The sequence below is a fragment of the Ochotona curzoniae genome, unplaced genomic scaffold, assembly GCF_017591425.1.
Source record: "Ochotona curzoniae isolate NIBS_2020 unplaced genomic scaffold, NIBS_Ocur_1.0 contig_3332, whole genome shotgun sequence".
Classification (NCBI taxonomy): domain Eukaryota; kingdom Metazoa; phylum Chordata; class Mammalia; order Lagomorpha; family Ochotonidae; genus Ochotona; species Ochotona curzoniae.
Window position 1 is genome coordinate 1,742,110 of NW_024465816.1, and position 27,662 is coordinate 1,769,771.

At 39.6% G+C, this 27,662-nt stretch overlaps 1 protein-coding gene across 2 annotated transcripts in view; it reads right to left on the reverse strand.

Moving 5' to 3' along the window:
• RXFP2 (relaxin family peptide receptor 2) overlaps positions 1–26,378 on the reverse strand; it is a 55,284-nt gene extending 28,906 nt beyond the window's left edge. For both annotated transcript variants that reach the window (XM_040979895.1, XM_040979896.1), the window contains exons 1-5: positions 26,301–26,378; positions 13,735–13,881; positions 10,689–10,766; positions 8,023–8,128; positions 7,158–7,229 (exon numbers count right to left, since the gene is read on the reverse strand). In XM_040979895.1, the coding sequence (XP_040835829.1) occupies positions 7,158–7,229; positions 8,023–8,128; positions 10,689–10,766; positions 13,735–13,881; positions 26,301–26,343 (446 nt within the window). In that variant the 5' untranslated portion in view covers positions 26,344–26,378. The remainder of the gene's footprint in view (positions 1–7,157; positions 7,230–8,022; positions 8,129–10,688; positions 10,767–13,734; positions 13,882–26,300) is intronic.
• Positions 26,379–27,662: the final 1,284 nt, after the last annotated feature.

Sequence of the window (27,662 nt, forward strand, 5' to 3'; positions counted from 1 at the left end):
GCTTTATAAAGCAGAAGGCCCCATTGTCATGTTGGGAGGGTGGAGGTGCCAGTGAGAGCTATGAAGCTAGTCAGCACACACAGTTTCTGTAGGATATTTGGCTATGCCTGCCTTGTACCACTGAATTCAAAGGTGCTGTGCTTAGGACAGGAGTCAGTCTTCTTTCTGCAAACTAGATCCATGGCATCATTCCATTCTGACTGGGGGCTGGGGAAGCTGCTGCCTACGTGAGATTTCTCTGGCTTTCCTTGCTGAACTTACTCCATGAGATTATTTCTCTTTTTCTAGTCCCTTCAACAAAGCAGGGAGTGAATTTGGGGAGGCACCAAGTGAATTGATGAGGTGTGAAAGATTCCATAGAGCACCAGTAATTGGAGTGGGCTAGTCCACCAACTTTAACTCATGGCATAAATCCTCTAACTTGTGCAGCAACTTAATAATGCAGTACTGATCTATCATAACACTGGAAGGAATATAGAATAAAAAGATTTCCTTTTTATTTTCTTTACTACACAATGGGAGGTTAACCATGAATTCATTTTTTTGAAAGGTTATCAAGGGGGCAGTAAATATATCCATGCTAATGACTACACAGTCTTTTGAATGGCTCTCGATCCTCTTATTTTCATTTTGATTCCTAAAATATTATATAACACAGTCTTGACTGCTATGGACTTCACTGCAAAACTTTGGATAGAATAAGTGCTCATTCATTGTTGTCTAATTTTGTTATACCAGAATTTTTCCCTAGGAGAACTTCCCAGTCTTTGCCTTTAGATCTTGACTATGTTAAGGATGCCAGGATATTCACACACTTAGACTTTAGCAAGTAAAGCCAAGATCAGGTTCCAATTCTCAGTAAACCTATTCTTTACCCAGGATGCTGTAAAAATATGGCCATTTTTCTTATGAACCACCATGTGGAAAGGGTTGGTACTTCAGTGCAAATGCATCATAGCCATGGTGAGGCCCAAAATTTCAATTTCTATACTGTAGAGCAAACTTGAAAGCCAACGTAACATTGTGTCCTCCGAAACCCCAGTCTCTGTACTTTGTGGGGATGCTACTTCACACAGCAGAATAAATTCTGCTTTTGAATTAAGATCCTATTACAAATATGATAAACTCTCACAGATCAGTATCTGCTTTAGTGTTTTCAGAGTTTGGACTGGTGTAATGAAAGTTAATAATGTGAATTATATTATATTAGCACATGAAGAAGAAACAGAATGCACTGCTCTAATAAAGGTATATTAAATTTCCTCTATCTAACAAATTACTGTTGATATTTAAGATGGTTAATTCAAGAGTGTAATGCACATTTTACCTATATGTTCCATCTTGGATAGGTGCAAGTCACACATTATGAATTTAACCTTGTCTTTTGTCTTAGACATCAAAGAAAGGAAAGAGTGAAACAATGTTTGGAATGACTCATCTCATATGGACAGCTTATCTCCCTCCACTGAAACCAGGTAGGACTTAAACTCCTCAAATAACACAAAGTCCCCAACCTTTGATTTAACCAGCTGGCTGTCACCCACAGAGACCCAGAGTCCCTGGTCCCATGTCTCTGACTTAGATTGCTAAACTTAAACTCTTTTTAAGTTTCTGCTTTCTTCTTTGTAGAATAGGAGCTCAGAAGTGTGAAGAGAAATTTGGAAGCATGACAGTTTGGCAAGTGGTGCCCACTTTTTTATTCAGAGCTGAGATATGAACCCATTTAATATACTTTCTCTGAATGGCTTTTCTAAGAATAACTTACTGGTTCATGAATTCCTGCTGTTTCAGCTATCAGGACTTTTCAGAGCAAAAACACCAGGAATTTATGTACCTGACACAAAAGCAAATAAATGCTTTAATGACATGCATGTTTATAAGCTATTTTTCAAATGTGGCATTTTGTATTCAATAGCCAAGCAGACGCGTTGAATCACATCTTGCTGCCAATAACAATTTAACAAGAACTCAGCTGAAGAAGAAATTCGTAATTTATATAAGGTTTATGTTACAATGAAAAGAACTGCTGTTGGTTTCCATGGTAGCAGTGACACAGTATCATGGTCAATGCCATAAATTATATTTTATTTCTCTGAAAGGTCATCTGAAACTGCGTTTTCCTCCCCAACTTTAGAAAAGCTTGACATTTTTTAAAAATCACTAAATGAATAAGCTGATCAATAGCAAAAATATTCAGATCATTTCAGTAACATTTGTTCATCTGGCAATTAAAATTTAATTTTGATTTAGGAATTCATTTTTTGGATGGCTAAATGACGTCAATTCCATTTAGAACATTCCAGACTGGAGACTCACTTGACAATAACTTTTAGGTTATTTCCCAATACTACCTAAAAATGCAGACTAAATTAATTGACTCACTACAATCGACAGCATGTATTTGTGTATGTCTCTTCCCTGCTCACAAAAAGTAAAGAAGTCCAGATTCTTCAGCTGATATTCATGTCTCTACAATCCAGATTCTACTCCCCAGCCTGTGCTCCGCCATCTCCAGTGGGAATCCTTCCATGGGCAAACTGTGCAGTCTCTCCCAGCATCCTGAGTCGTTTCGCACACATTTGTTCCTCCTTCTAAGGATCATCCCCACCCTCTCTTTTTTACATTTACACTGCCCAGCACTGATTCAACAAGCACTCACTGATTTTAACAGGGTACTTATTGCATGAACAACAACATATGCAACAGTGGAGTGGGGAGGTGCATGGCACTATGAGGGAGCCAGGAGGACCATCCAACTCAGAGCGAGTGGTTCCTCCCAAATTCAAGGAGTGAAGGTTTCATGACATGTGATCACAGTTGATGCAAGTCATGCTTAAATTCAGAAAGTAAAATAGCTGTGGGTAATAAAGTGTATTTCCACTTACTGTGTAGAAGCAAGAAAACATGAAGGAAAAATTCAAGCTTGGCTCTTGGGATTTATTTTGGAACATTGTGAGACAAGATTAAAGTATCAACCACTCAGTGCCCAACTCCTACTTTGTCCCCGTGTTTTCAAGGAAGGTGATTTCAAGGGCTGAAGCAAACAGAAAGGCTATTGAACAGGAGCAGTGTGAGTTTGGGATGTAGAAGATGTTGGTAAAAAGGGATTTAAGTCCTCTGGTTTTAGAAATTTCCTCCAGAAACAGATAAACTTGGGAAATGGAAACAACAAACTATAATAAATTACTGAGGAATCTGGAGAAATGATGAGCAGCTAGAAAATTAAAAGTGACAAAGTGTGGTTTTCATGTTTAAAACAGGATAGAATTTGGTTTCACATGCTACAGTGGAATGAGCTCAAAGTCAGCCTGGTAAACTAACAGGTTTTTCAGTGTGTTTTGTGGATATCTGAAAGAGAAAAGGAACAGGGTAGTTCATGAGGAATAGGGCACTTCAGACCAACCTCATTTTCTTCTTGGAAACACTGACCATCCAAAAAACACAGTGTAATAGACATTGTGTGACATGCCCGTCAGGCATTGCATTGATCAGGTGGCGCTATGATGTGGTTAAGGACAAAATAAAGTATGAGACACATCCTTATCTGAATGATGATGAAGAAGACATATGGAAAGACAATTTGTTGCTGTCCTCTTCAGTGTTTTACTGCATGATTTGGGTAACGATGGTTCATCTTATTTTCAGGTGACAGAAATCTGGCAGGAATAGGGAATACATGGGATGATCCAAAAAGATCTTCACAGTCCGACAAGAAAAGCTGTATACATTCAAGGACTCAACTCAGAATACTTTTTAAATGCTAAGTGCACAGGTATAGGATGGACTACACACTACTAGTAATGTACATACATAGCAATGGAAATAAGCATTGTAGTGGCAAGTGCATTAGGAATTAACAGGTTCAGGCAATCCTCACAAGGATACTACAACCCGATGGCTCAAAGACTATAGAAAGGAAAGGGTTCTAATTCTGCTCAGCTTGCTCTCATCATGTTATGATAATATTCTCTCATGATGGCACTATGTGTCTATTCTAGGTATCAAACATTAAAGAAAATTCAGGCAAACAGGACCATCAGAATAAAACACAAGTTTGAAAGAAGGCATGTTGGGGAAGAACTCAAGGAACGAGGGATGCTGAGACAAGTTGTTTGTGGTAGGATGAGAGCGGATGACAGTTTAAAATGGCTGTACAGTTTTGTTGAAGACTGGTTAAGTGTGTTCTGATTCATAGGAATGATGGGAGCTTTAAAGATCCTTTGAGCATGGTAATGTGGACAAAATTTATTATACTATTCTTTGAAATATCATTTACTTAGAACCTCCTGATCCTCTTTCTGGTTTATTTTTGTCCATGGCCCTAATTATAGTTTAATAAATACTTTTGAAATTTCATTTATTGATATTCTCCATTAGAAGTTAAGCACCCCAAGGAGTGAACTTTTTGTGGTGAAAAATTGGGAAGAAAAGGACAAAAGGACAAGAGGGACAAGAAGTATGTTGGGGGCTGGAGGGAATTTTTCCGGGAGTTTGGGAAAGAGAGGTCAGAGGAGTCGAGGAATGAGGAGGTTCCAGGAAGGATTACTTACTGAATTTGTAAGCTACTTTAAGGTATTTGGATAATTCTAGTAAAGAAATGGAGCGACTTTTGGATTAAAGTTTAGGTACTGAATAGTTTATGGTGACAACACTCTGAGGCTTGACCATATGGGGAAGTTTCTGAAAGCACACAGTGACAAGGTTTGGGTTTGAGGTCAAGCTCTGGTGCTCATTAACTTTGGGAAGATGAACTGTTTTTCAAGATTAGGTTTCCTCATTCCTGAAAGGGATTATGTTTCACAGACTTTGTGAATCCAAGCTCCAGTATTTGGAATTCTTAGACTGGAATTATAGACTTTAAATAATGACATCTAAATTTTCATTGTACTTGATCACTCTGCTATAGCCTGCATACAGCTCTTAAGTATTTCTTGCTGTGTGTGTATTGGAGGAGGTACTGATAATCTTTTCTGTGAGTCTCTGGGAGAATCAAATAGCAACTTTTATTGTGAGAATGCTGTGTCGATGATGTTCAGGCCGTGATGTGTTGCCTAAGTTTCCCAAAAGTAGAACTAAATGTTTACTTGGAGAAGTTGCCAGCTTATCTTGGCAATGAAAGTTAATATCTACCCTTTTTTCACTAAAAAATTTTGGAATGTGCACTCTCCAAGTGTTTCCATACCCTTTCCTGTAGTTGACTAGAGGCACTGTGAAAGTACTGACACAAAAGAAAATTATATACCAAGAAAGGGTTTAGCTTGAAAAGCTTATGCAGCTCTCTGCTTGCTCTTCTCTAGAAACTGGGTTTTCCCAAGTGAGTAGCAAAAGATGCAGGCAGGAATTCAACATGGTACAGGAATGTATGATGGGACAGTATGTGTCAGAAGAGGTTCAATGAACTGTTAGAACAATTTCTTTTAGTCTCTAGTTTTGTCTATAGTTTCATCATTGTTCTAGATGGGCACTGATTCTGCCTCTTGCACAAATTGGTGCTTGTTCATAGGTTGAACACTGAATCATTGCCATCTTTAAGTATCTCACTGGTCATGAGGAGATTCACTAAGAAATTCTTAAAACTTGTATGACACCAGAAAGAGGATATAACCAGGTACTCTTAAGCAATAATCTTTTCCCTTCCTTCCCTGTAGGGTTATTTTATTTGTAACTCTGGAGAGTTTTTGAGGCAGCACAAGGACAATGCTGTCTCACAGAATGAACATGTTGCTGTTGGAAATTTTCTAGGAAGACTAGAAGCAATACGGTTTAATGACCTTTCTACAGGATTCTAGAAATCTGGAGTGAATATCCCACTGCTTCCATGTAACAATGCCCTCATGACTGTGTGCTCTCGGACTGACAGAGGGTCCTGACTGTAGGTGAGGTTGATAGAAGCAATAATCCAACCCAAGTGTGATTAAGTACCTGGGTTCACACACAACTCTAATTCAAAATTCCTCAGGTTGCATCATTTCCTACATGCACAAATCTGTACCTAAACTCATTAACATGGAATCCTTGATGTTTCCAATCCAATGTGCTTGTTCAGCCTCAATATAATTTTGGCTCATTTTTATACCTGTACTTTAACATACTTTACAGTTTTAGAGACTCTATCTTCTACAGTAGCTGTGGAAGGATAACACAATGAGGTCATGGTACTTTTAAGGCAGCATATGTAGCATTACCACGCTAGAGTGATTCTGTAACCTTATCGACCATTCGGCAAATGTGGCCTCTTTATTACTTCAGAGTGACTGGGCTCAGAAAGACCGACAGATATTAATCCAAATGATAAATGACTGAATATGCATTGATTCTGAATACTCTCAAATTCTTAATGAGAGTAGGAGGTATTTCATACCACTGATATTCCATATCCAATGAACTTTTCTTATTCCATATCCAACGAACTTTTTCAAATACTTCAGCATGAAAAAGTTATGAAGTTAATCGTCCTGAAGTTGCCTACTAACTAGGAAACCAAAGTGAAGAGCTATGTGCAGCATTGGACAACTCATGGAGATTGTGATAGAAAGGATGATTCATTTCTACAACTCTAACAGAGACGGTCTCCAGGACTACATGCCCCAAATCATGAGTTTATCTGCCAGATAATTCTGGGAGCATATTCACATCTTCTTTCTCACTAATAGCGTTTCTTATCTCACTATGCCCTAGTTATTAACATTCATTTTTCTCCAGTAAACTGACATTGCTGATTGCACGAGTGTGTTTTTGCTCTTCCTCCCCACCCCCAGGAGACAGCCTGTGTCTTATTGTGTGATTTACATGATCGCACTGTTCTTGTCTGTGTTATCACTCTTTTTCTAAATTAAAAAGTACATCCAGTGCCTCTGATTTTAAATGTCATTTCCCAAATAATCCTGAGCAAAAGCATGGGACAGTGTATTTTCCTATTGAGATCTCTAACTCTAGTCCAAATTAACTCTGAAGAAGTTAAAATCTGTTCAGCTGCTTTAAATTATGAAATGGAAAGATAACATGCTCTTAAATGCTCTATTTCTAATCCTAACCACATTTAGGAATATATTTAGCAATGGAGATAATAAATTTTATATTTTATTTTTAGAACAAAAACATCTTAAATAAAACATCACCAGGGTTTTCCCATAAATTCCCTATTAAGATCTACTTACATCTTTTCAAGTTCTGTGTATTTGATGAAAACTTTATCTGGGAGACTGTGGATTTTGTTTTTCTTAAGAGACCTAAAATAACATGCAAAACAGACTTCATTATGGATTTTTCTGGCCAAACTCTTTCTTAGAAGCAACATGCTTGGAAAGAAGATATGTGATGCTATTCTGAAGTGTTTAAAACAAAGAGCATGACAATGACTGAAAGCTTTCCATGTAAGTATCGAATGTTCATTAAAAATTTATTTTTGCAAAGATATGACAAGATTAGCCTATTTGTCTCTCTTACACACAATGGAAAGCCTATGGTGACTTCCCCCACCCTGTTTTTTCTTTTATTTCATGGATAAGTTAGCAAAATACAGCAAACAAAATGAAAAATAACCAAATATTCCAACTATGTGTAGCTAAATGAGGACATTGCTGCCAATTTTGAGGCTCTTAGAAATGTATGCAAACAGAAGTTTGCACAATCTGAGACAGCTAGATTTTATACCTTTGCAAAGGTGGATACGTTATCATCATTAAAAATGAGATGGGATAAGTGAGTGTGCTTCCTTTTAGAGAGCATTTCAGCACAGGCACATTAGTCACCATGCATAAATCAGAAAGCAAACAAACATAAGAATTCTAGACCACAGATGTTTTTGAGCTAGATGTTAATGAGGCTAATCCAACATACTGTGCTTTGCAGCATTTTTTTTTCCCCCACAGGAGGGAAGCATACAGAATTCTCTGATGACTGGTAATTTTAAATAGACTTTCTCTCATTTCATAATTTGGCTCTATAGCATCAGTAAAGAGTTTCCTTTGGTTTTCATGTGACTTTAGGGACAAAAATCATCAAGAATCGAGCTGTACTCACAGTGATGTCACATTGCAGGAAAGAGTTGGCACCATCCTTAAGTCAGAACCAACACATTCCAATTCAGTTTCTTTGCAGTTACAATGTTGTGGATATTGGCTTAGAACTAGGGGTAAAAAGAAGAACGTTTCACTAGGAAAAATAGTATTTTGGTTTAAGTATGACTTTCTCTATAAATGACATTGTTCTGTTTTCACTTTAATTTTATGAGTTTATATATACCTTATCAAATGGATTTATTCAAAGAAAACAAGAGTTCTCCTTAAATCAGTACAGATCAATATGGTGTCTATTTCAGTTTTAGTTTCCAGTATTCATTAAAGAAGCATTGCGTTAAAAACACAGAGCAAAGCAAGATTAAATTCTCATTGAAAAATATTAGAAGATTGAGTAAATCAATGAATATTATTGGGTTACTTCAATTGACTAGCACAAGGCAGTTGCTTCATAAATGCTTGCTGATTAAGGTTAAAGTGAAAACTTTCATATTTTAAACTTAGGAGTTGTGAAAAGAGCTGGCTACATGTTCTGCTACAGCCACTATTACAGTCTGGTCAGATATCATCTCACTTATGCTTTTTTGTGTTTTATTCCCAAGAAGATCAAAACAGAAAATAAAAGAATCTGTTGCTTCCACCAGAACAGTGGGCAAGACTTTCCATCCTCCCTTACCTGCAGGTAAACCATGTTCCCACTGCCTGTGGGTCCTGCTGAAATGCTTCATGCATCTCTCTCTACCTCACTCTTCTCAGTGGTATATTCTAGATTCTAGTCATCACTGTCTCCTTTGCCTGAGCACAAGGACAGTGTGTGTCACATCCCTCTTTATTGAGGAAGCTGTCCTGGCCTCTGCAGGATGTTCTGCAGTGTTCTTGCCCCTCCCCACTAGATACCAAAGATGCCTCCGTCTTCAGGGCAAAGCTGTGCTGACTGATTCACTGCTCTATTTCGTTTTCTCCAGTTTTGACGGAAGAAGAATCTTACTTACAGGCATTTTCCTATTCATAAATAAATAACACAAAAGTTTATTGCTTCAATGGCTGCTTTCTGTGTATCCAGCTAATCTACAAAATGAGGGGTGTGTGTGTGTGTGTGTGTGTGTGTGTGTGTGTGACTCAAGCTGTTGTAGTTCAGGAAGAAAACGTTCTGTAACATAGTTTTAAATCTTATCCTTTTTTCATCTATACCTTGACACATAATGTCTGTGCATACAGTAACTGATAACTATTAACTTCTACCATAAAATGCACAATGCATTCAACTCTGAGTATGCATTGGCTCTTCCCACTGTGTAGACCAAAATCCACAGACATTCAAGTCCGTTCTATAAAATGGTACAGTGTTTCCAGAGAGCCTATACTCTGGCTCCTATAAACTTTTAAATCCTCACCAGGCACTTAAGATATCCAATTTGATATAAATGCTATATGGTTGTTATTATACTAGATCATTTAAGGAATAAGGAAACATTTTAATGCTACTATAGTATTACTTTTCTTCCAAATATATTCAACTCATAGTTGGTTGAATTGGCAGATGTGGAACCCATGGACAAGGAGAGATGACTACATACCATTGGTTTAGTATTTATACTACATTTTATATATACATATATATATTATATATATATATCAATGCATATATGCAACTGTGGATTAATCTACACAAGTATTTATACGTAAATTATGGATGAATACATACACATGCACGGATATGCAGTCCAAAGGGTATACATAAAGCACTTTGGGCACTGGCCCAGCCGTGGCACAGCTCTTGTGTCTCTTCCTCATGTACTGGGAATCACTGTGAACAGGTATCTTGAAGTATGCACTCGCCTTCCTACTCTAGTCATGCTGGTCTTACTCTCCAATTCATCTTACTACCTCTTATTCTTCCCTACTGATTCAAGACTTCAAAGTCTACCTCAACTAGCAACTTTCCTGGGAACATTTCCCCTTCCATAGAGAACCATAATTTATGCCAATGGGTTTCCATTTCCCTTGGGTAAATATCATTCCTCTGTTTCAGCACTTATACGGTAGCATCACTGATTTTGCCACGATCTAGCTTTTTGTTACTGTATGAAGCATCTGTGGGTTGAAGCCACACCTTAGTAGTCACTGTACTCCTAAAACATTAAGTAGGACCTGGAATCTTTCAATATGGACTCAAAGAAGGACATTTTCTTCTTTCACTAATTTCAGAACCACAGACAGACTATAGCAGAGTCAGATACTTTGACCTGAAATCTACATTCTGAAAAAGTTCACCATATACAGAGGATCCCATTATCTGCAGAGAGTATAATCTGAGATCCAAGTTGATGCCTGAAACTATAAATAGTGCCATTTTATTTGTGCTATACTTTTGTTATATAGACATAGCTACGGAGAAGTTCCATGTGTTAATTAGGTAGAATAAGAAATAAAAAACAAATAATAGTATCATTTTAACAGTACATTTCTATAAAACATATGTGAATATTATCTATCTTTGTCACTGAAAATATCCACTCACTGTTTTCATACTGTGATTAATCATAGGTAACTGGAAGCATGGATAGGGTAACCATTGCTTTAATGGGGACTGTTGTACCCATATCAATCCATCACTACAAATCACATTTCTCACCATGCTGATACTGTCTTTGAACCAACACCACTTACAGCACTCCTGTGTTACTGTAACATTGTCAACATTTCCGTGGACCGTGCCAAATATAGTTGTCCATCCACTAGTGTCACCTGTGAAATGGTGATTAACACATGTCAGTCATTCTAGGAAGCACACATCATGCTACAAGCCAAACATATAAAACTGTGATAATGAAATGAAAGATTTAAGTCACAGAATAGAATAATCGAGGCTTTAAATGGATAGTATGAGAGAAAAAGGTAGGCAAACATCTGCAACACTTCCCTTTTTACAATGATAAATATTTCAGGTACATAGATCACAAAATACACAATGCAAATGTATAACTACTTTATATAAATTCATTGAAATATATCACCTATTTCTAATTAGGATATTTTAAATCTCAGAAAATCTTTGAGGATCTCAGAAGAAAATATAATCTAAATTTTCTTTCTCTCATGTGTAATCTTCTGCACAAGTACATGTAGATACATATTTGAAGGAAATAATGAGTTAGGATAAAATTTATGTCACCTGATATTTTTAAGTAGAGTTAAAGGCTACTGACAGGTCCAGATGTGGAGACATAGTGCAGGGTGCATCTCTGCATGCAGGCCAAAGATGGGCTCTCAGTGAAACTGTTGAATACTGCCTGACACAAGGAAGCTGGACTATCTGACATTGTCCATGGAAACACTTCAATAGCAGAATGATGGACTTAGGACTGTTCACGAAGGATTACCCATTGTGATACTAGAGGGGAAGTCAATAGGGGGTGGGGGGACTCGGGGAGGTGGACAGGAAACCCCAGAGTCTATGGAACTGTATTATAAACCACTACTGCTACTAAAGTTATAATGTTAATAAAGGGTACTGAGTCCTGGTGAAACAACTTCTCAATTTGTCGTGTGTTCATGTGATCTACTTATTGGCCAAGTTTCTTTCTTTTTTGGGGGTAAAAAATTTAGCCCACAAAAAGAAGGCCTAATTTTGAAGCATCTTAAACATGTACAACAAAGGTGGTAAGATATGCATTATAATGTCTTATCCTGAAGCTTGTACAAATCACAATTTATGACACTCAAATTTCTACAAGCCAAACAGTAAAATAATTGTCTTCAGGTTACTTCATTCTCTAACTTCTTTAATTTCTCACTCTCATTAATATATTAGCTAATAACACCCTTACACCTTCAATAGCATTATATGCACCTTCATGTGGCTTATTAAATCTATGCTCAGAACATCCTCGGGATTTAGACTAATATTCATTGTCTCTGACACTCATGCAACAAAGAGAAAAGGCTGAGGATATGGGGAACTCACTCGTGGCTACTCAAAAGGGTTTCCCCCATAATTGAACACTGAGCACCTTTCGGCTACGCTACTATTTTTGATTCTGCTGACATAAAACAAAGAAGACACAGGTTTCTTTGCAGAGACCCTTGATGTTTTGGAAGGCAACTACAGAGACGAGGCAGGGTACTGCATGTGCTGACACAGGCACACCCGAAGTGTTGTGGCTACAAGGAGGAATCGCTCCCAGTCTAGACAGGTGACAAACTTCCATGTGGCCAATATGACACCTGGACTCTGTCCTAAAGGCCGGTTAGGAGTATTGCATTGGAACCCTGGCCAGGAGGTGGTTTCCCTGGAAAGGAGGCATGTGTAAGGATGCAGAGGCAGAAGCGCAGACTTGAGAGCCAGATGCCTGGCATTCCTGGGCCTGGAGCCCCAGTCTGACTGCTGGTTGGGCAGTAAATGCCAAAGGGAGGATAGTTCTGTGTGGGGAAAACAACATGTGGCATTGTTTTAGATTTAGGAAGTCTGGGTTCCAATTAGACATGTCAACCTCTGGCATCACTTTCCCCCACAGAAAAAACAAGCTAGATTCTATAAGAAATATGGTCTCAATATTTGTGCTTAAAACTGGGCTGTACACCCCTATGTAATCTGGACTCACTCTTGTTTTTTTTTTTCCATTTTCTATTTATAAACTAGATAATTCTGCTCAAGTCATGCTGACTTTCCTGTCCCTGAAATACACTGTCTTGTTTCATTCATCGTCAGAGCCTTGTCACCGGCTGCTTTCTCTGCCAAGAATTCTAGTCCTCCAAAATATTTCATGCCAGTTTTCTTTTTCATTTACTTCTCAACTCCAATGTCATCATTGGAAAAGGTTTTCTCTGATTGCATCATTAGGGATGCTTCCCTTCAAACAACTTCCTTTTCTATCTTCCTTTTACAGATTTATTTATTTCTGTTAAAAGGGAGATTTACAGGGAGGAGGACAGACAGAGAAAAAGATCTTCAGTCCAATGGTTGACTCTCTAAGTGGCTGCAATGGCCAGAACTGAGCAGATCTGAAACCAATAGCCAAAAGCTTCTTCCAGGTCTCCCACACAGGTGCAGGAATCCAAAGCTGTGGGCCATCCTCCACTGTTTTACCAGGTCACAAGTAGGGAGCTGGATAGGAAGCAGAGCAGCTGGGACACAAATCAGCCCCAATACGTTATCCCAGTGCTTGAAAAGGGACTTATCCAATTGAGCCATTACTCTGAACACCCCTCTCCCAATAACTTCCAATGTTATGATTCTATTCTATTTTCTTCATGGTATGTATTGCTCTCGGAGATACTTTAACTTATTTATGTACATATTTACCTTCTCCTTGGTTTAGTTTGGCCATTAGAAACCCACATGGTTGAGATCCTTGTCTCTCTTGGGCCCCCTGAGTCCTGGGGGTTTGCAGAACTCCTGGCACATAGTGGGCACTAACTAGACAGCTCTTCAACCAATTAATTGGGCTTGTCTATACTAACTGGATATTCTTATGGCTAAATCAAATAGTCAACCACTTGATGGATAAGCATGCAAGGACAGGTTAAGGTCTAAACACATGGAAATGCAGGTCATTGCCACACAGAAATTGGGAAGTGATTATTTGTGTTGCAGCAGGATTTCCTATTGAATACCAAGTCATATCTTGCAGTTCATAATAACTCTCATTATAATTCCGTTCCTTCTGATTCATGATTGCAGGCAGCATTGGGGGAGCCCAGAGGGAGAACTCACCGCAGTTCTCTTCATCAGCGCCATTCCCGCAGTCATCTACACCATCGCAGTGAAAAGCACGTGGCAAGCATTTGCTCATATTTCCACAGGGAAAATATCCTTTTTGGCACAAAGGAATGACCACATTGCTTTTAGTTAGCGCAAAATCTGTGCAAAAGAGAGGATAAGATTATCACATAACAGAAACCAGCAGTGTCTGTGCCCAAATTCTTCCTATGTCTTCCCATTTGATTTTCTTGTGAGTTGAGCTTGCCTGGTATTATTTTAGTGCATGATGTCTAATCTTCTGAATGATAATTTGTATTTGAGAGGGCAGAGTTGGGGGGGGGGCGGGGAGGCAGAGAGGAAGAAAGTGAGAGTGTGTGAGACAGAAACGAACTCCCATTTGCTAGATTCCTATGCCCACAATGACTTTGGTTGGGCCAAGAATCAAGCCAGGAGCTGGAAATTCCACTCAGGTCTCCCACATGGGTAGAAGGAATCCAGTTACCATCTCAGTGGGTCTACATTACATTACTATCTCCAGGGATAGAGTAAATGTGGGCTGAGAACACAAAGACACTTCTACTCTGATTCTTGAGAAAATGTCCGGGTGTAAGCCTTGGGCTATAGGCAAAAGCTGCCTGTGGTGACCCCCAACAGCCTTGCCAAGGGTTCTCCTTAAGTGAGAGAGGCCTGCTGCCTCTCCTGGATCAGCAAATTAAGCCATTTTATAAAGGGCAGGAGTTTGGGACACCAAAGCTAAGCCAGACTCGCAGAAGCATGTGAAGCTGGTGTGACCGAGAACGTGAATGGATTATACAAGCACTGGTGCTAATGATCGTAGAGATCCATCAACTGGATGATGGCAGATGGCCTCGCTTCCTGGGGACAGATGGAGGTGCTGTGGCTGCTTCTCAGGCAGCTGTTGCTGCACTTTCCAGCACCTTCTGGAATAAGCAGATTGACCCCAGAGCAAGGCCTCAGGATGGTTGTTTGCTCACTGGTTGTTTGCTCTTACCAAAGCCAAGTGTTTTTCTCTGTGTTTTTCTCTGTGGGGGAGGGAATGATTTATTGTTGACCCACACCATTTCTCTTTTGAAAATTTCTCTTCTAATGTCTTTTCATTGACAATCTCTGATCAGAAACATTACCCTAGGCGTGCATTCTTTTAGATCAACATCTTGTCTTTTGGCGTTTAAATACTCACTTTTTCAACTTGCCATGAGAGCCTACTTCTTCCTAAATCCTACCTGAGCACAGCAAGTTCTGAGAATATACAGTGATGGATGAAGGGAGGAGAAAATGAGAAGTGTGGCTGTGAAGGAGAGAGACAAGATGAGGCCTGTTGGAAACCAGGCCCAGGAAATGTACAGAGGAGAGAAGGAGATCCCATCTTCCTTCAGTGTTCTTTCTTCTATGCTCTGATTTGTTGATAGCTTGTCTCCAGGATAGCCCATTGTCCATTTGTCCTCTTGGTAAACCTTTTTCCAAATCCTCATCTCACCCATTTACTGATTTGTTGCATATACCTTGGATGGCTGTGCCTTGCACAGAGAGAGGATCATGCTTGTACAGGCTGCTTCTGACAAGCCAGTTAGAAACCACATTCTGGACTGGTACACATATTTCACGATGTGCCAATGGTGAAGGTTCCCCTCCTGCCCACAGTAAAACTTCCTATGTCTGCTCTATGTTCCATTTGTATACCTTTCCTCAGATTCTCCATTAATTTCTTCCTTCTACATTTTCAAAATGTTTGCCTCTATGCTACATTTTTTTTTATTCAGGTCATTCATTCTATTACCAAACAACCAAGCAAACCTGCCCAGTTCCTGTCATATCTCCAGGCCTGTAGAACGAAGATGCTTGATGCTCTACTCCTCTTCATGGCTGGCTTTCTTAGAGGAAGCACAAAGCCAGGCCCTCTGCCTCCTGACCACCTTTCCATTCTCTGACTCGGAACTCTCAGTATTGGCCTTGATGCTTCATGGAAACAATGAATTCACTGAAGTCCTTTTGGTTTCTTCATCCATTCAGCATTTGTAGCCCTCATCTTATTTGTCCCCATCTGTCCCCCTGGATGAAAGCTCTTTCCCTTTAAGCTGTGAATTCTCACTATTCCTGGCTTTCTCTCCCTTCATAATGTCTGCAGCTTCCTTTCTTCCCCAATGATCTCTTGAATTAATCAGCTGCTTTGGTTTTGCCCATTCTACACATGCTGCACATCAGGTCAGAGCTATCCACTCTTTTGCATTACTCAGACCAGTGACATCAAGGACATACTTTACATGAACTTGTAAAAAGCTGCAGATTTTCTTTTTTTTGCTAAATGAGAATATTCAAAGGTGTTACCACTTTTTTACCATACATTTCATATTCATTTATCAGAAAAAAAATACCATTTCTTTGTTAGAAATTAGAGCACACACACTCATAGAAGAAGAGGCAAGCCCTTCAAAAGAATACATTTTGTTCTATGAGAAACTTCTTCATGCTCATGGATGGGTAAGAGGCTTTTCCCCAACAGCAGGAGTCTGGAACACAGTGTTTGGAACCCTGTGTGAGAAAACAGAATCTGCCAGTGGGACCAGCCTTCCGAGGGAGGTGAGCGCTCTGCTCCGCAGCTGGTGCCTTCTTGTTCCTTGCTTGTCACTTGACTGTAACTTTGCTTGAGAGAGAGCCTCCAGGGAGGGCAGCCGCTGACTCTACAATAATGGTGCAAGCTCAAAGGAGCAGGTAATTTGTTTGATTTAATAAAAGTTACCTATACACAGCCTTAGTGCACAGTGTATGTTATTGTGAGGGTTTTCTATTTCTGTGGCTGCTTGCTTTTGCACAGCCAGTGTGGAAGTACACCAGTGGTCTAGCCATCACAGTAGATAAAATAAAGCTGTCATTATTCATGAATGATCTATGAACATAAGATATCCAAAAATATTAATTGGTTAGTTAATCTAGCAAGGTTTCTATAAGGTCAATTATACATTAACAACAAGACATTAGGAATTAAAATGTTTAACAAAGACAGTCTAACATCAACAGTGTTATATATTTAGGAATGAATCTAATAACATGTGCAGGGCATTTACATAATGTACATAATATTATTAAAAGCTATTAAAGGCCTAATAAATGTAAGACTTAATGCTTTAATTACATTAATTTTTTCTCCAGATTGAGCTATACACTCAAAGCAACCTCAGTACAAAGCCCAGATCTGAGCATGTACAAGCACAGGTGTGGGTCTGTTTCTTTGGAAAGGTATGTGGTAAGTTAAGAGTCACAAAGAGCTGGCCACTCTTGAAGGACAGGGCAAGTGACTGTGTCTCTTGTATGTCAAGTCTTGCTATAAAGGTACAATAAGTCAGGTAGGGTATTCTTGGGGTAGAGACTGGAAAGTAGATTAATTGGACAGAACAGAAGTTTTGGTCACTGGCATGGCAGAGCAGGATGGGAGGCGAAGGTTGATATGAAGGGATTATAGGTTTAAATGGGAAAGGTTAAACAATAGAATCTCTGGAAGATAATTTAAGAAACTTTAGGGGAACACGAAAAAAAAAATAAAGGCAAAGTCAAACAAAAGCACTAGCCACAAATGAAAATCAAACTTCTGCTTAAAAATAGAAGAGATATTTAGAGGTAAGAGAGTGGAAATATCAGCGACAGAGTGAAGATATTTGCACAAAGTCTTAGTTAGACTATATGGGGATAGCTACCAGTCATTAAGGAATGGGAAAACAGGCAAGAGACTGAACACTCTGGTGAGAAGCATCTGAAAAGGCATTGCATCCAGTTCCCAGCCAAAGAAACACAAATGTCTTCATGCATATGTCTTAATATCACTACTGATTACCAAAATTGAAGCTTTGCAAATCCTAAGAATCAAGTTTTCCTCCTGGGAATATGCGCATAGGCATGCACAACAGGTGGGACTAGGGACTCATGTGACAATACTCACAGAGGGGTGGGCTTCTAGTATAGCAGTTAATGATGGGACATTCCTTTCCTGTATCCTAGTGCTGGTTAGAGTTGGGGCTGCTTCATGATCCAGCTTCCTGCTAATTCTCATCCTGAGAGAAAGACCACAGCTCAAATGCTTGGGTCCCTGTCTCTCACTTGGACGGCCTGGATTGAATTTTGATCTTCTGACTTTGGCTGGTGCACCCTGAGTGTGGCAGTCACTTGGAGAATAAATCACTAGATGGAATATCTTTCTCTCTAGGACCCTCATGTGCCTTTTAACTAAAATGAAAAGAAAAGACTAAAAATTAGGAATAATTAAGCATCATTCATAACAATCCCAGATGAGAAACAACCCAAAAAGGAAATGGATTAAAATTTAAAAAGTGGTGTCATTGTGGCACAGGTTAAGTTTCCTCTGGGGATGCTGGAATCTGCAGAGGAGTAATTGTTGACATTCCGGCTTCCTTCCTTCTGATCCAACTCCCTGCTGACGAAACAGGGGAAGATGGCCCAAGTACCAGGACCCCTACTATCCTTGAAGAAAATTCAGATGGGGTTCTTGGCTCCTGGTTTGGACTGGCCATAAGGGTAGTGAACTGATGGAGGTCTCCCCCACTGCCTGTCTCTCTTTCTCTCTGTTACTTGACTTTTTAAAAATGGTGCCACATTCCTCTATGGCATACTAGCAAATGAAAACATGGAAGTAGCCACAATCATTTCAGCCCCAGCTGAGTCAGTGGGCAGGTCTTCACCTTCTATAGATTTCTTGGGTGCCATTGATAAAACATTTGTGGCAGCTCTGACTTTGACGGTAATAAGAGACTTAGATGGTAATGTGTACTGCTCTCTGTATCAGAAACACCATTTATCCTGCTTTCTGCCATCATTGATAATCATCTTGGAAATCATTTTGGTGAAAAGTTTATTGATATATTCCAAGTGCAACATCCTCTTTTTTCTTCCCAAAATGTCTTACAGAAAACTCATGGCATTTCATTATGGTTTTAGATGTTTTTATGTTTCCCATAGTTTGCTGTGCACTCCTAATGGAAAGAAATTTATTTCATTGATGTTGCGTCTTCCAGTGGCTAGGAAAGGACTCAGTTCTTTGTGTGTAATTTGTGCTTCTGAATCACATATACTCGTGCGTGTGTGTGTGTGTGTGTGAGAGAGAGAGAGAGAGCGCCCAAAGAGCCCTCAATAACAATCCCAATCCAGATTAGTTTTGGTCAAACTTTGCTATTCACCTGCTGACTGTGACATTGGATAAGTGCATAAAGATACTTCATGCTAATTTTTCTTCTTATTTTCCTTTTATTGGTGATTTAGTTGCTTTTTAATTTTTTTATTTAAGTTTTTTTTTTTTTTTTTTTTTTTTTTTACATTATGACATTTCTGTCATGGCCAAGCCTCTTTTAATTTTCCAGTGAATTTTTGAGAAGGACAAGGTAGCCCGCAGAGATCTGGGAGTCTGGTCTTCACAGTGTACAAACTTTAAAAAAACTTACAACGTACCGTGGAGAAAAATCCCATAGTGTTTGTGGAAACCCTGTTCTTTTAGGGAACACCAACTTACTATTCTAAGTAGACAACATTAGCTTTAGCTATTACAGTAAGAACAGAATTTTAACACAGGAAATAATCATAAAGAAAATGGCCTAAGATAAAGGCACAGAGGTTTTTCAGTGTCATCCAGTATGTTTCCTGCTTGTAAGGAAGCTTGCATAAAGACTGTCTCATTTGTTTCACCCTCAGGCATAATTTGAAGGGATTTTTTGCAATGGTGTTCAATGGCAGAATATAGAAGCGAATATATTCTAAATTTTTTTACAAACTGTGAAGGTAAAAATAGAAGGAAATTAGTGAAATAAGTATCTATGGTGTTATAAAATATTTAGCCTATGTGGGTGAGATCGGATTTCTCAAGGTATAACAACAAACAGAATAAAAAGAAAGAAGCAGGTAGTGCCCTATTCAGTGTTGTCTGGCTGGACCATAATTGAACAAAACAGGAGCTAATGAAGGTCAAGGTGGTGAATGGGGAAGAGAACATGGCCCCTAATCAGAGGAGCCTCCTCTCGAACACTTCACGCTCTGGGTTTATTCATTTCTGTAGAAGCAGGGAGTGACCACTGACATCAAGACTGTAGGAACACCTTACAAGGTCATCGTTTCTGAATCATTCCATATATTAAAAAGCTGAGTGAAGATTATTAGACATTTTAGGTTCAGCTCTTCCCTTAACAAATATTTATCCTTACAACCCTCAAATTTAAAACAAAGAATTCATGTGTTAAATGATCCAAATGAACCCAACTAGCAATCCTGCTATATATAAAATATGCAACAAAAATCAGTATATCTTGCAGGAAAAAAAAAAAAGTCTACCTGAAGCCCAGTGCTGGAACCAAGCCTTACGTATTGAAGAGGGGGCAGAACGGCTCTTCTGTCCACTCCACACTGGGAATTGAGTGATGCCGCTTGCCTGCAGGTGCTGGCAAAGCAGTGGTGCTACCTCTGCCAGTAGGGCATGAGCTTTAGAACTGATCACACACAAAGAAAATGCCCCCATGGTGCTAACTCGAAGCATGGTTCTGATCTGAACGCTCCATGGGCTATGTGGAGGCAGTTATGAGGACATGTGGGAAGTTAAAAATCTTCCCACATTAGAAAATGCCCCAGGTGTCAAAACAAAGGGGAAATTTATACCTGAGAAATGAAGTAGTTTTAGAGCTTTTACTTTACAATGTATTTGTTTAAAAGAAAGTGTTACAGAGACAAAGTGGAGTGAGAAAAGGAACAATCTTCCCTCTGTTGGCTTGATTTCCCAAATGGCCATATGACTGGCTGGGTCAGGCTGAAGCAGAAGCCTGGAACTCCATCCAGCTTTCCCACATGGGTGGCAAAGCCGTAAACACCTGGGCCATTCTTTTACTGCTTTCTCAGGTGCATTAGCAGGGAGCTGGATCAGAGGTGGAATGACTAGAAGTTGAACTGGCAGTCATATGGGATACTGGTATTACAGGCAATAGCTTAAATCACTGCATCATGATGTCAGACCTGGTGATAGAGCTTAGGGTGGGCATCTGCTCTAGCAGTTAAGAGGTTTACATTCCACACTACCTAGCCCACTTCAGCTGCTGACTCTAGCTTCCCACCGATTCACATGCTGGGGACAGTGGCATTGGCTCGAGTAGTTGAGTAGTTGGGAAACACCAAATTAATTCCTGGCTCTTATATTTGGACTGTCCCTGTGCTGACAATGGTGGGTACTGACAAGCAGACGGGAGCTCTAGCAAACTCTCCATGTTTGTGTCTCTGCCTCATCAATAAATGGAAAAGTAATTTGACATTTGTGTGATTAAAATTGTCAAAGAACTTAGGGAACAAAGAGCATAAAATAAGAAAGGATGCTTAGGGCTCAGCATGATGTCTCAATGGCTAAGGCCTCAACTTGTAAGCCCCAGGATCCCTTACGGGCACTGTTTCCTGTCTCTGATGCTTCCCACCCAGCGTACTGCCTGGGGAAGAGTGAATGACGGCCCAAAGCCTTGGGACTCAGCACCCACCCATGTGGGAGACCTGGAAGAAGCTCCTGGCTTTGGATTGGTTCAGCTCTAGCCATTGTAGCCCTTTCGGGAGTGAACCAGAAGAGTGAAGATCTTTCTGTCTCTCCTCTCTGTACATCTGATCTGCCTTTCCAATAAAATAAATCTCAGAAAAAGAATGGAAGTTTATTAAACAAGAACAGATCACTGTAAACACGATTGAAATTCTAGGAATGAAATATGGGGACTAAAAAAAAAAACAACAGATTTAGTAAACTAGAGTCAGAGAAAGGAATATTTAAAATTGTCTCTTCCTGTCTAAACAAATTTTATTAACATCAAATTTCCTAGAGCAATGACAAGAATAATTCTACCACTGGTAAGAAGGATGTGGCTTAGTCCAGGGATGCTCTGAATTGGCTGATAACAAATTCTGGCCTGTACCACTTCAGCAGAAATCCCTAGGTTAGATAGAGTGGAGTCTTCACACACATCTACAGATACACAAACATGCACATACTTATGCACATAATCATTTAATTTAAAAAGTTGATACAATACCTAACCTATAAATTCCATTGCATCTCCCAATAGGCCTGGAGCAAAATTCCATACTCAAATAGGTTAGTGGTTGCCTACAGCACAATGTATGAAGTTTGGCAATAAGTATATTACAAATGTGACACTAAATAGCCTCTTGTCAGTTCTTCCCAGATTTTATAGGCATTCAAATATGCAGTTTTCAGGATTTCAGGATCATGAAGAAACCACCATAGAACGAACAAAAAGAGAGGTACTAAGACTTTGGGATAGTCGTTTGGTTTTGGTTGGGCACACATTCAGCCATTCTGGCCACAGAAATGGCAGGAAATAGTAGGAACAGAACCAATAACAGGAAAGGAGGATGCTCAGCCCAGGCAGGGGAGTGGAGGGGAGGCACTCATGGGGGAGGAAGTCTTCACTGAGGTTAAAGGAACCATCAGCACGGAGCATGTGCAGGGATCAGAGCATGGGAGCCAGTTGGGGTGGAGCCAGAGCTCGAGAACAGACAGCTAGAGACGTGGGAAGCAGGCAAGGGGATGGGAGATGGAGAGCCCAGGGGAAGGACATCAGGAGAAGGGGAGCAAGCAGATGAGATGCAGAAATGGTGGGAAGAGATGAGCTGTGTGCAGAGGTGAAATGTGGAGGGAAGCAGCAGGGAAGAAGAGTGGCAGGAAGGGATGTGGAGAAGGGGGAGAGAGAGGTCAGGGCCACTCCCCGGAACAGCGTACAAGAGCAGGAGGAGAGCAAGGCCACCAAGCCCACTGATGGGTAAACGGATGAGGAACGCAGGGCTTTTATGCACAGTGGAATATTACGCTGCGAAAGGAAGAATGAAATCCAGGCATTTGCCCCAAAATGAGGGGGCTGAAGACCAAGGGGCTCTGGGAAACAGATAAGCACTGCATCCTCTCCCTCCTGTGTGCACGCTGTATGGGGAATTAGCATCGTGATTACGAGAGAGTGGGAAGGACTAAGGAAGGAGAGGCACAGAGGGAGGACAATGAGGACCAAAACACAGACAGAAGTTATCACAGCTCAGGTTCTGCAACCCGCTGGGTTAACCACAGGTCACAGCCATGCAGTCCACACTGTATAAAGACAGCTGAGAGAAGGAGAAGCTGAGTCACAATGGAAATGCTAGCTGACAAGGCAGTCTTTTCATGCTATGACTTGTGTGTGGGAATATCGTACTGCAGCCCATATTCCATGTTCATTGATATTTTTAAAAACAAAATAGGCTCTTATGTTTTAAAACATTTATTTATTTTTATTGGAAAGCTAGATATACAGAGAGGAGGAGAGACAGAGAGGAAGAGAATCCGTCCAAAGATTCACTGCCCAAGCGGATGGAGCTGAGCGGATCCGAAGCCAGGAGACAGCAACTTCTTCCGGGTCTCCCACGTGGGTGCAGGGTCCCAAGGCTTTGGGCCGTCCTCGACTGCTTTCCCAGGCCACAAGCAGGGAGCTGGGTGGGAAGCAGGGCTGCTGGGATTAGAATCAGCTCCTATATGGGATCCCAGTGCATTCAAGGTGAGAACTTGAGCAGCCAGGCTACCACACTGGGCCCAGAAAGCTCTAATTTTATAATATTGAACTGAAAGACTTTTAACTTTGCAATATGGTTCATTTTTATTTATATTTCTTTCTAAAACATTCAAAAGGCTGCTTATTACATGAACACTAATCCAACTGCTTGATTTCAGCTTTGAGCTGCAATCCCAAGGGGCATGTCCCAACACTGACCTTCACCACAAACAGTTTTTAAGCTCAGATTTTTAGAAAGATACTTCTCACTTCCAGGAGTATAAAGTGAGAACTGGATGCCTGCAAAGTTTATTTTTCATTTTCTAGTAAGTCGGCTTCCAAGGTCACTATTATTTCTCATTCAAAACAAGCACATTCATTTTGCTTCATGCATGTTAAGTTGTTTATTTATCAAAGAAGCCAGCCAAGCCCTAGGGATGCTTAAACAAATATTCACTTTGATGTATTTTGTGCATTTACCACTGTGGTGGAGGGTTATTCTGGCCATTATTTTTCATGACAGAATGTAGTACTTCCAGTATCATCTTATTGGAAAAGCAGCCGACTCGCTTTCTCTCTCAAGTGGTAGGCACTTCTGTGGCTTCCAGTGGGGGTCTTAACCTGCTTTTTCACGCATCTGGTCATATTTGTTCACAGTGAGATGAGCAAACGAGGAAACATCTGTGGTGAGATGTATTCAGCTGCTGCTTTTCCACACAGTGCCGCTCCCAACACAGTCACTTTGCCCTCCTCTCTCAACAGCGTGCTGCCGTCACCCTCAAGCGGATGAGTTTCTTCTTCATTAGAGGTGCCGCACTAGGCCCTCGGGAAGTCAGCTCTGAGCCATAACTGATTTTCACAGCCATCTGCAGCACGAATGACATCGAGTGACACGAAAATGTAGCAAAAACTGTTGCTCTAGCCAGAGGCGCCAAGAGGAACTGAACTGAGTCAGGCGCCGACTTGCTTTGATGGCGGCCACTAGGGGGCAGTCCAACACTGCTCACTGCGAGAAGTGCTGCTTGGGCCCTCCTGTCCGAATTTTTAGGTTAGCAAATTATTTGTAAGAGTAACAATCAGGAGTTAACAGGCGGAATGCTCAATACGTTTTCCTTTATTTTCCCAGATAAAATTGTTTTTCATTTGCAATATTATCCCTAACAGTCCACGAAAATACCTTTGCATTTAAGTGCTTTGAAACCAGCTAACAATGATAACAGGAAATGCAGCAATAGGATAGGTTCTATAGCCATCAGTTAATGACAGTAAATATCAATCCTCTGTTGGACCCTCCAGATTCAACGTGGCCAGAAGAGGGATGGTAATCATATAATTTTTAAAATGTTCATATTCAGAGCTAAGAACCCATCACAACTCGTGACTTAAATTTTTAAAGCAGTAGTTGCATAATTCCCAATGATCTTCCTTTATTATAAACTGCCTTAATATTTTACCTTTCAACAATTCAACTGTGAAAAAGACAGGTATTTGGTTTATAACTAGCAAAAGTTATTTTTTATGGTATTAATAGGCATTACTTTGAAGTCCCTTTAAGTATAATACTTTAACAGTGAAAAGTAATGTGAGGTGATGACATAAGAATTACAATAAATATTTATGTGGTTGGTTGAAATATGACATGTGCTAGAAATTTAAAAAATACGAATTATGTGGTTGACATTTCTTTGAGTTTAATCAGTTAAATGCATTAGTAAAAGTTCGTTAGTACAAGAAACCAGTGAACTGTACCATCGTTAATCACATCATCTTTTAATGACACAGATGAGTGATAAGCTGAGAAACTACTTCTAAATTGTTTATGTTTAAAAATCCTGCATATTCCAAATGTGGATAGAACCTAAATGTCTCAGTTCATACCTTAAAGAAATAGAATGTTTTCTGTATGTGAATTTTATGCAACTTTCAATATTGTTTCTCCTTAGAAAATACTTGTTTTTTTTTAATGTGAGAAGATTAAAATACAAAACAACAATCTCATAGAGCACTGAGATGATATGTTCAAATAAGTTGAACTGAATTTTACCATCACTTTAGGTTCTAAATAAAAATTAAATATTTTAATACCTCAAAAATCTTTCATTTGCTAGAAGTTATTAAACACTTGCTCACAAATATTATAATTCATTCTAAGATTAAAAATGTCCAGTTGGAATTCATTCCATAAAACTGAGTATTTCAAAAATTTTAAACCAAGTTCTCAGAAAATAAAGATAATTTCAGTTTCTTTTCTTCTGAGAGGTTCAGCATATCTTTATGAAAACTTATAAATTAAAATACATGCAATTTGGAATGACAGTAAGGCAAAACTTAGCAGACTTCGAACACAAGGAATAGATTATTCACAAGTGTGTAAGCTTATGGCAAAACAAGTTCTTTAAAACCAGGTGGATTTAAGTTTTTTGGGGGGAATTGGGGGGAAGTCAGCTTTATAGAATTAGCAGTCTGCTTGACATAAAAATTTCCCCAAATTAAAAACAGAATGGAGAATTACCTACTCTTTTGCATACTTTTTAACAATTTTATCTGAGTTAGATTTACTCTAAGGGATAGTTTTTCTTTAGATTTATCTGTGGCTTCCTGTTACCTGTTAACTGTCAATTTCGAAGTCTGGTTTGTAACCAACAAATATTTTATGAATACATTTCAACAGGTTGAACTCTAACGAGGTGAAATCTTAGTTATTCATCTGTTGTATTTTAAAAATACTAAAAGTTCTTGTCTGTTATAATTGATGCACACTTAAAAAAATTTCATCTACAACTTTTGTAAATAGATTAAGGCACATTCCCACGGAAAAAAAATAATTTGTAGCATCCAGAAATCGCTGGGTGACTGCATGAGGCTACCAGCAGTTAGTGATAACGACAGTGACAAGGCAAGCTTGGTGTGTGCCCCTGTGACCCGGCAATCAGCCACGGGAGGAAAAAGACATCCCATATTCTTTGGGAAACGCATCCGCTGAAAGTGAGAAATCAGCAAGCTTACCTTTGACATTGATCAGAAGGAAGAAGTGAAGTACAAAGAGCATGGTATGGTGATCCTACTGAGGCTGCAGAGACGGTTCGTAGCAGCAAGATCCCGGCGCTTTCAGTGTGGAGTTATTGGTGTGTCCTCCTTCTGGTACACAAGGAGTTCTGATCTAGCAACTTCGGTGCCTCCCATGTGTCTGAGCATGCTCGCAGTCAGCTCTCCCCTGGCCTGGCGGGAGGCCACCTCTTGTCACCACGCAATCTGATTATCTTGTTCTTTCTTACATTTCATTTTATTTTAAATCTGTAATTATGTGCCTGCTCCTTACTTCCACATGGTGTGTAAAGATACAGATATACATAAAACTTTGGCATTATTAAGATAAGAAATGTGTGTTGATCACTTAGCCTTTCTCCCTTAAATCACGCAGAGTAATTCCACTAATTTAGATATGGACATGTGTTGAAATTCTGAAATATGAATGGGAATAGCTCTACATGGGCCAGGCGTACTTTCTCTGCAGCAGTAAAGCGATCAAGAGCCACTTGCTGAAAACTTCCTGAAGAACATCTTCCACTCACACAAATGTTTTCAAATGAACACAGAAATATAGTAACAATGAAAACGCATTGCTTTGCACTCAATAATTATTTTCTGTAAAACATTGGCACAAAGTTTTGCACTTTACTTTCCCCAGAATATTCCTTTTTAAACGTCGATATTTCTTGCTTTAACTCTGTGTTGCACGCCTATTAAAACACACTCAGTAGAATTTAGTTCCTACATCCGGAAAGCAAGATCATAAACATCATGGTTAGTGCAAGATGAAGTATAGGCAGGGCGGTGGGCTGTGGGATTATGTCGATCCTGGTTAAATCTCAAAGAATTCTCCCAGAGAACATGGTAGAACTTGTCCTCTTCCGAGTACAAGCCTCCCTCAGTGGAGAATACTCCCACGGATAACACCACGTAGCCCTGGTTTGGACAGAAGGTTTTCTAACAGAATGATACGGATTCTCATACTTCTTGCTCTTAACCATCTCCTAACAACACTGTTGGAGAAACCATCTTGTGATGAAAGCCTCGTTTCATCGCAGGCCATAGAAGACGAGGGTCTTCCTTGTCCTTCCTTCCATTCCAGCACTGACAGAATGAGAAGGCAAAGAGAATTTGAAATGAAAATATTTTATTCATCACATAATGTAGCTAGTTCTTCTCTCTTTGAAGAAATGGGTAAGTTTAATTCCCCAGGACACCTTCCAGATAATTTAAAGATTCTCATCGGATTTTTCAAGCCCCAAGAAGTAAGAGAGAGAGAGAGAGAGAAAAAAAGTCAAAGATGAAAAGAAATATTTCAAGATCTTTTCTTACATTTTA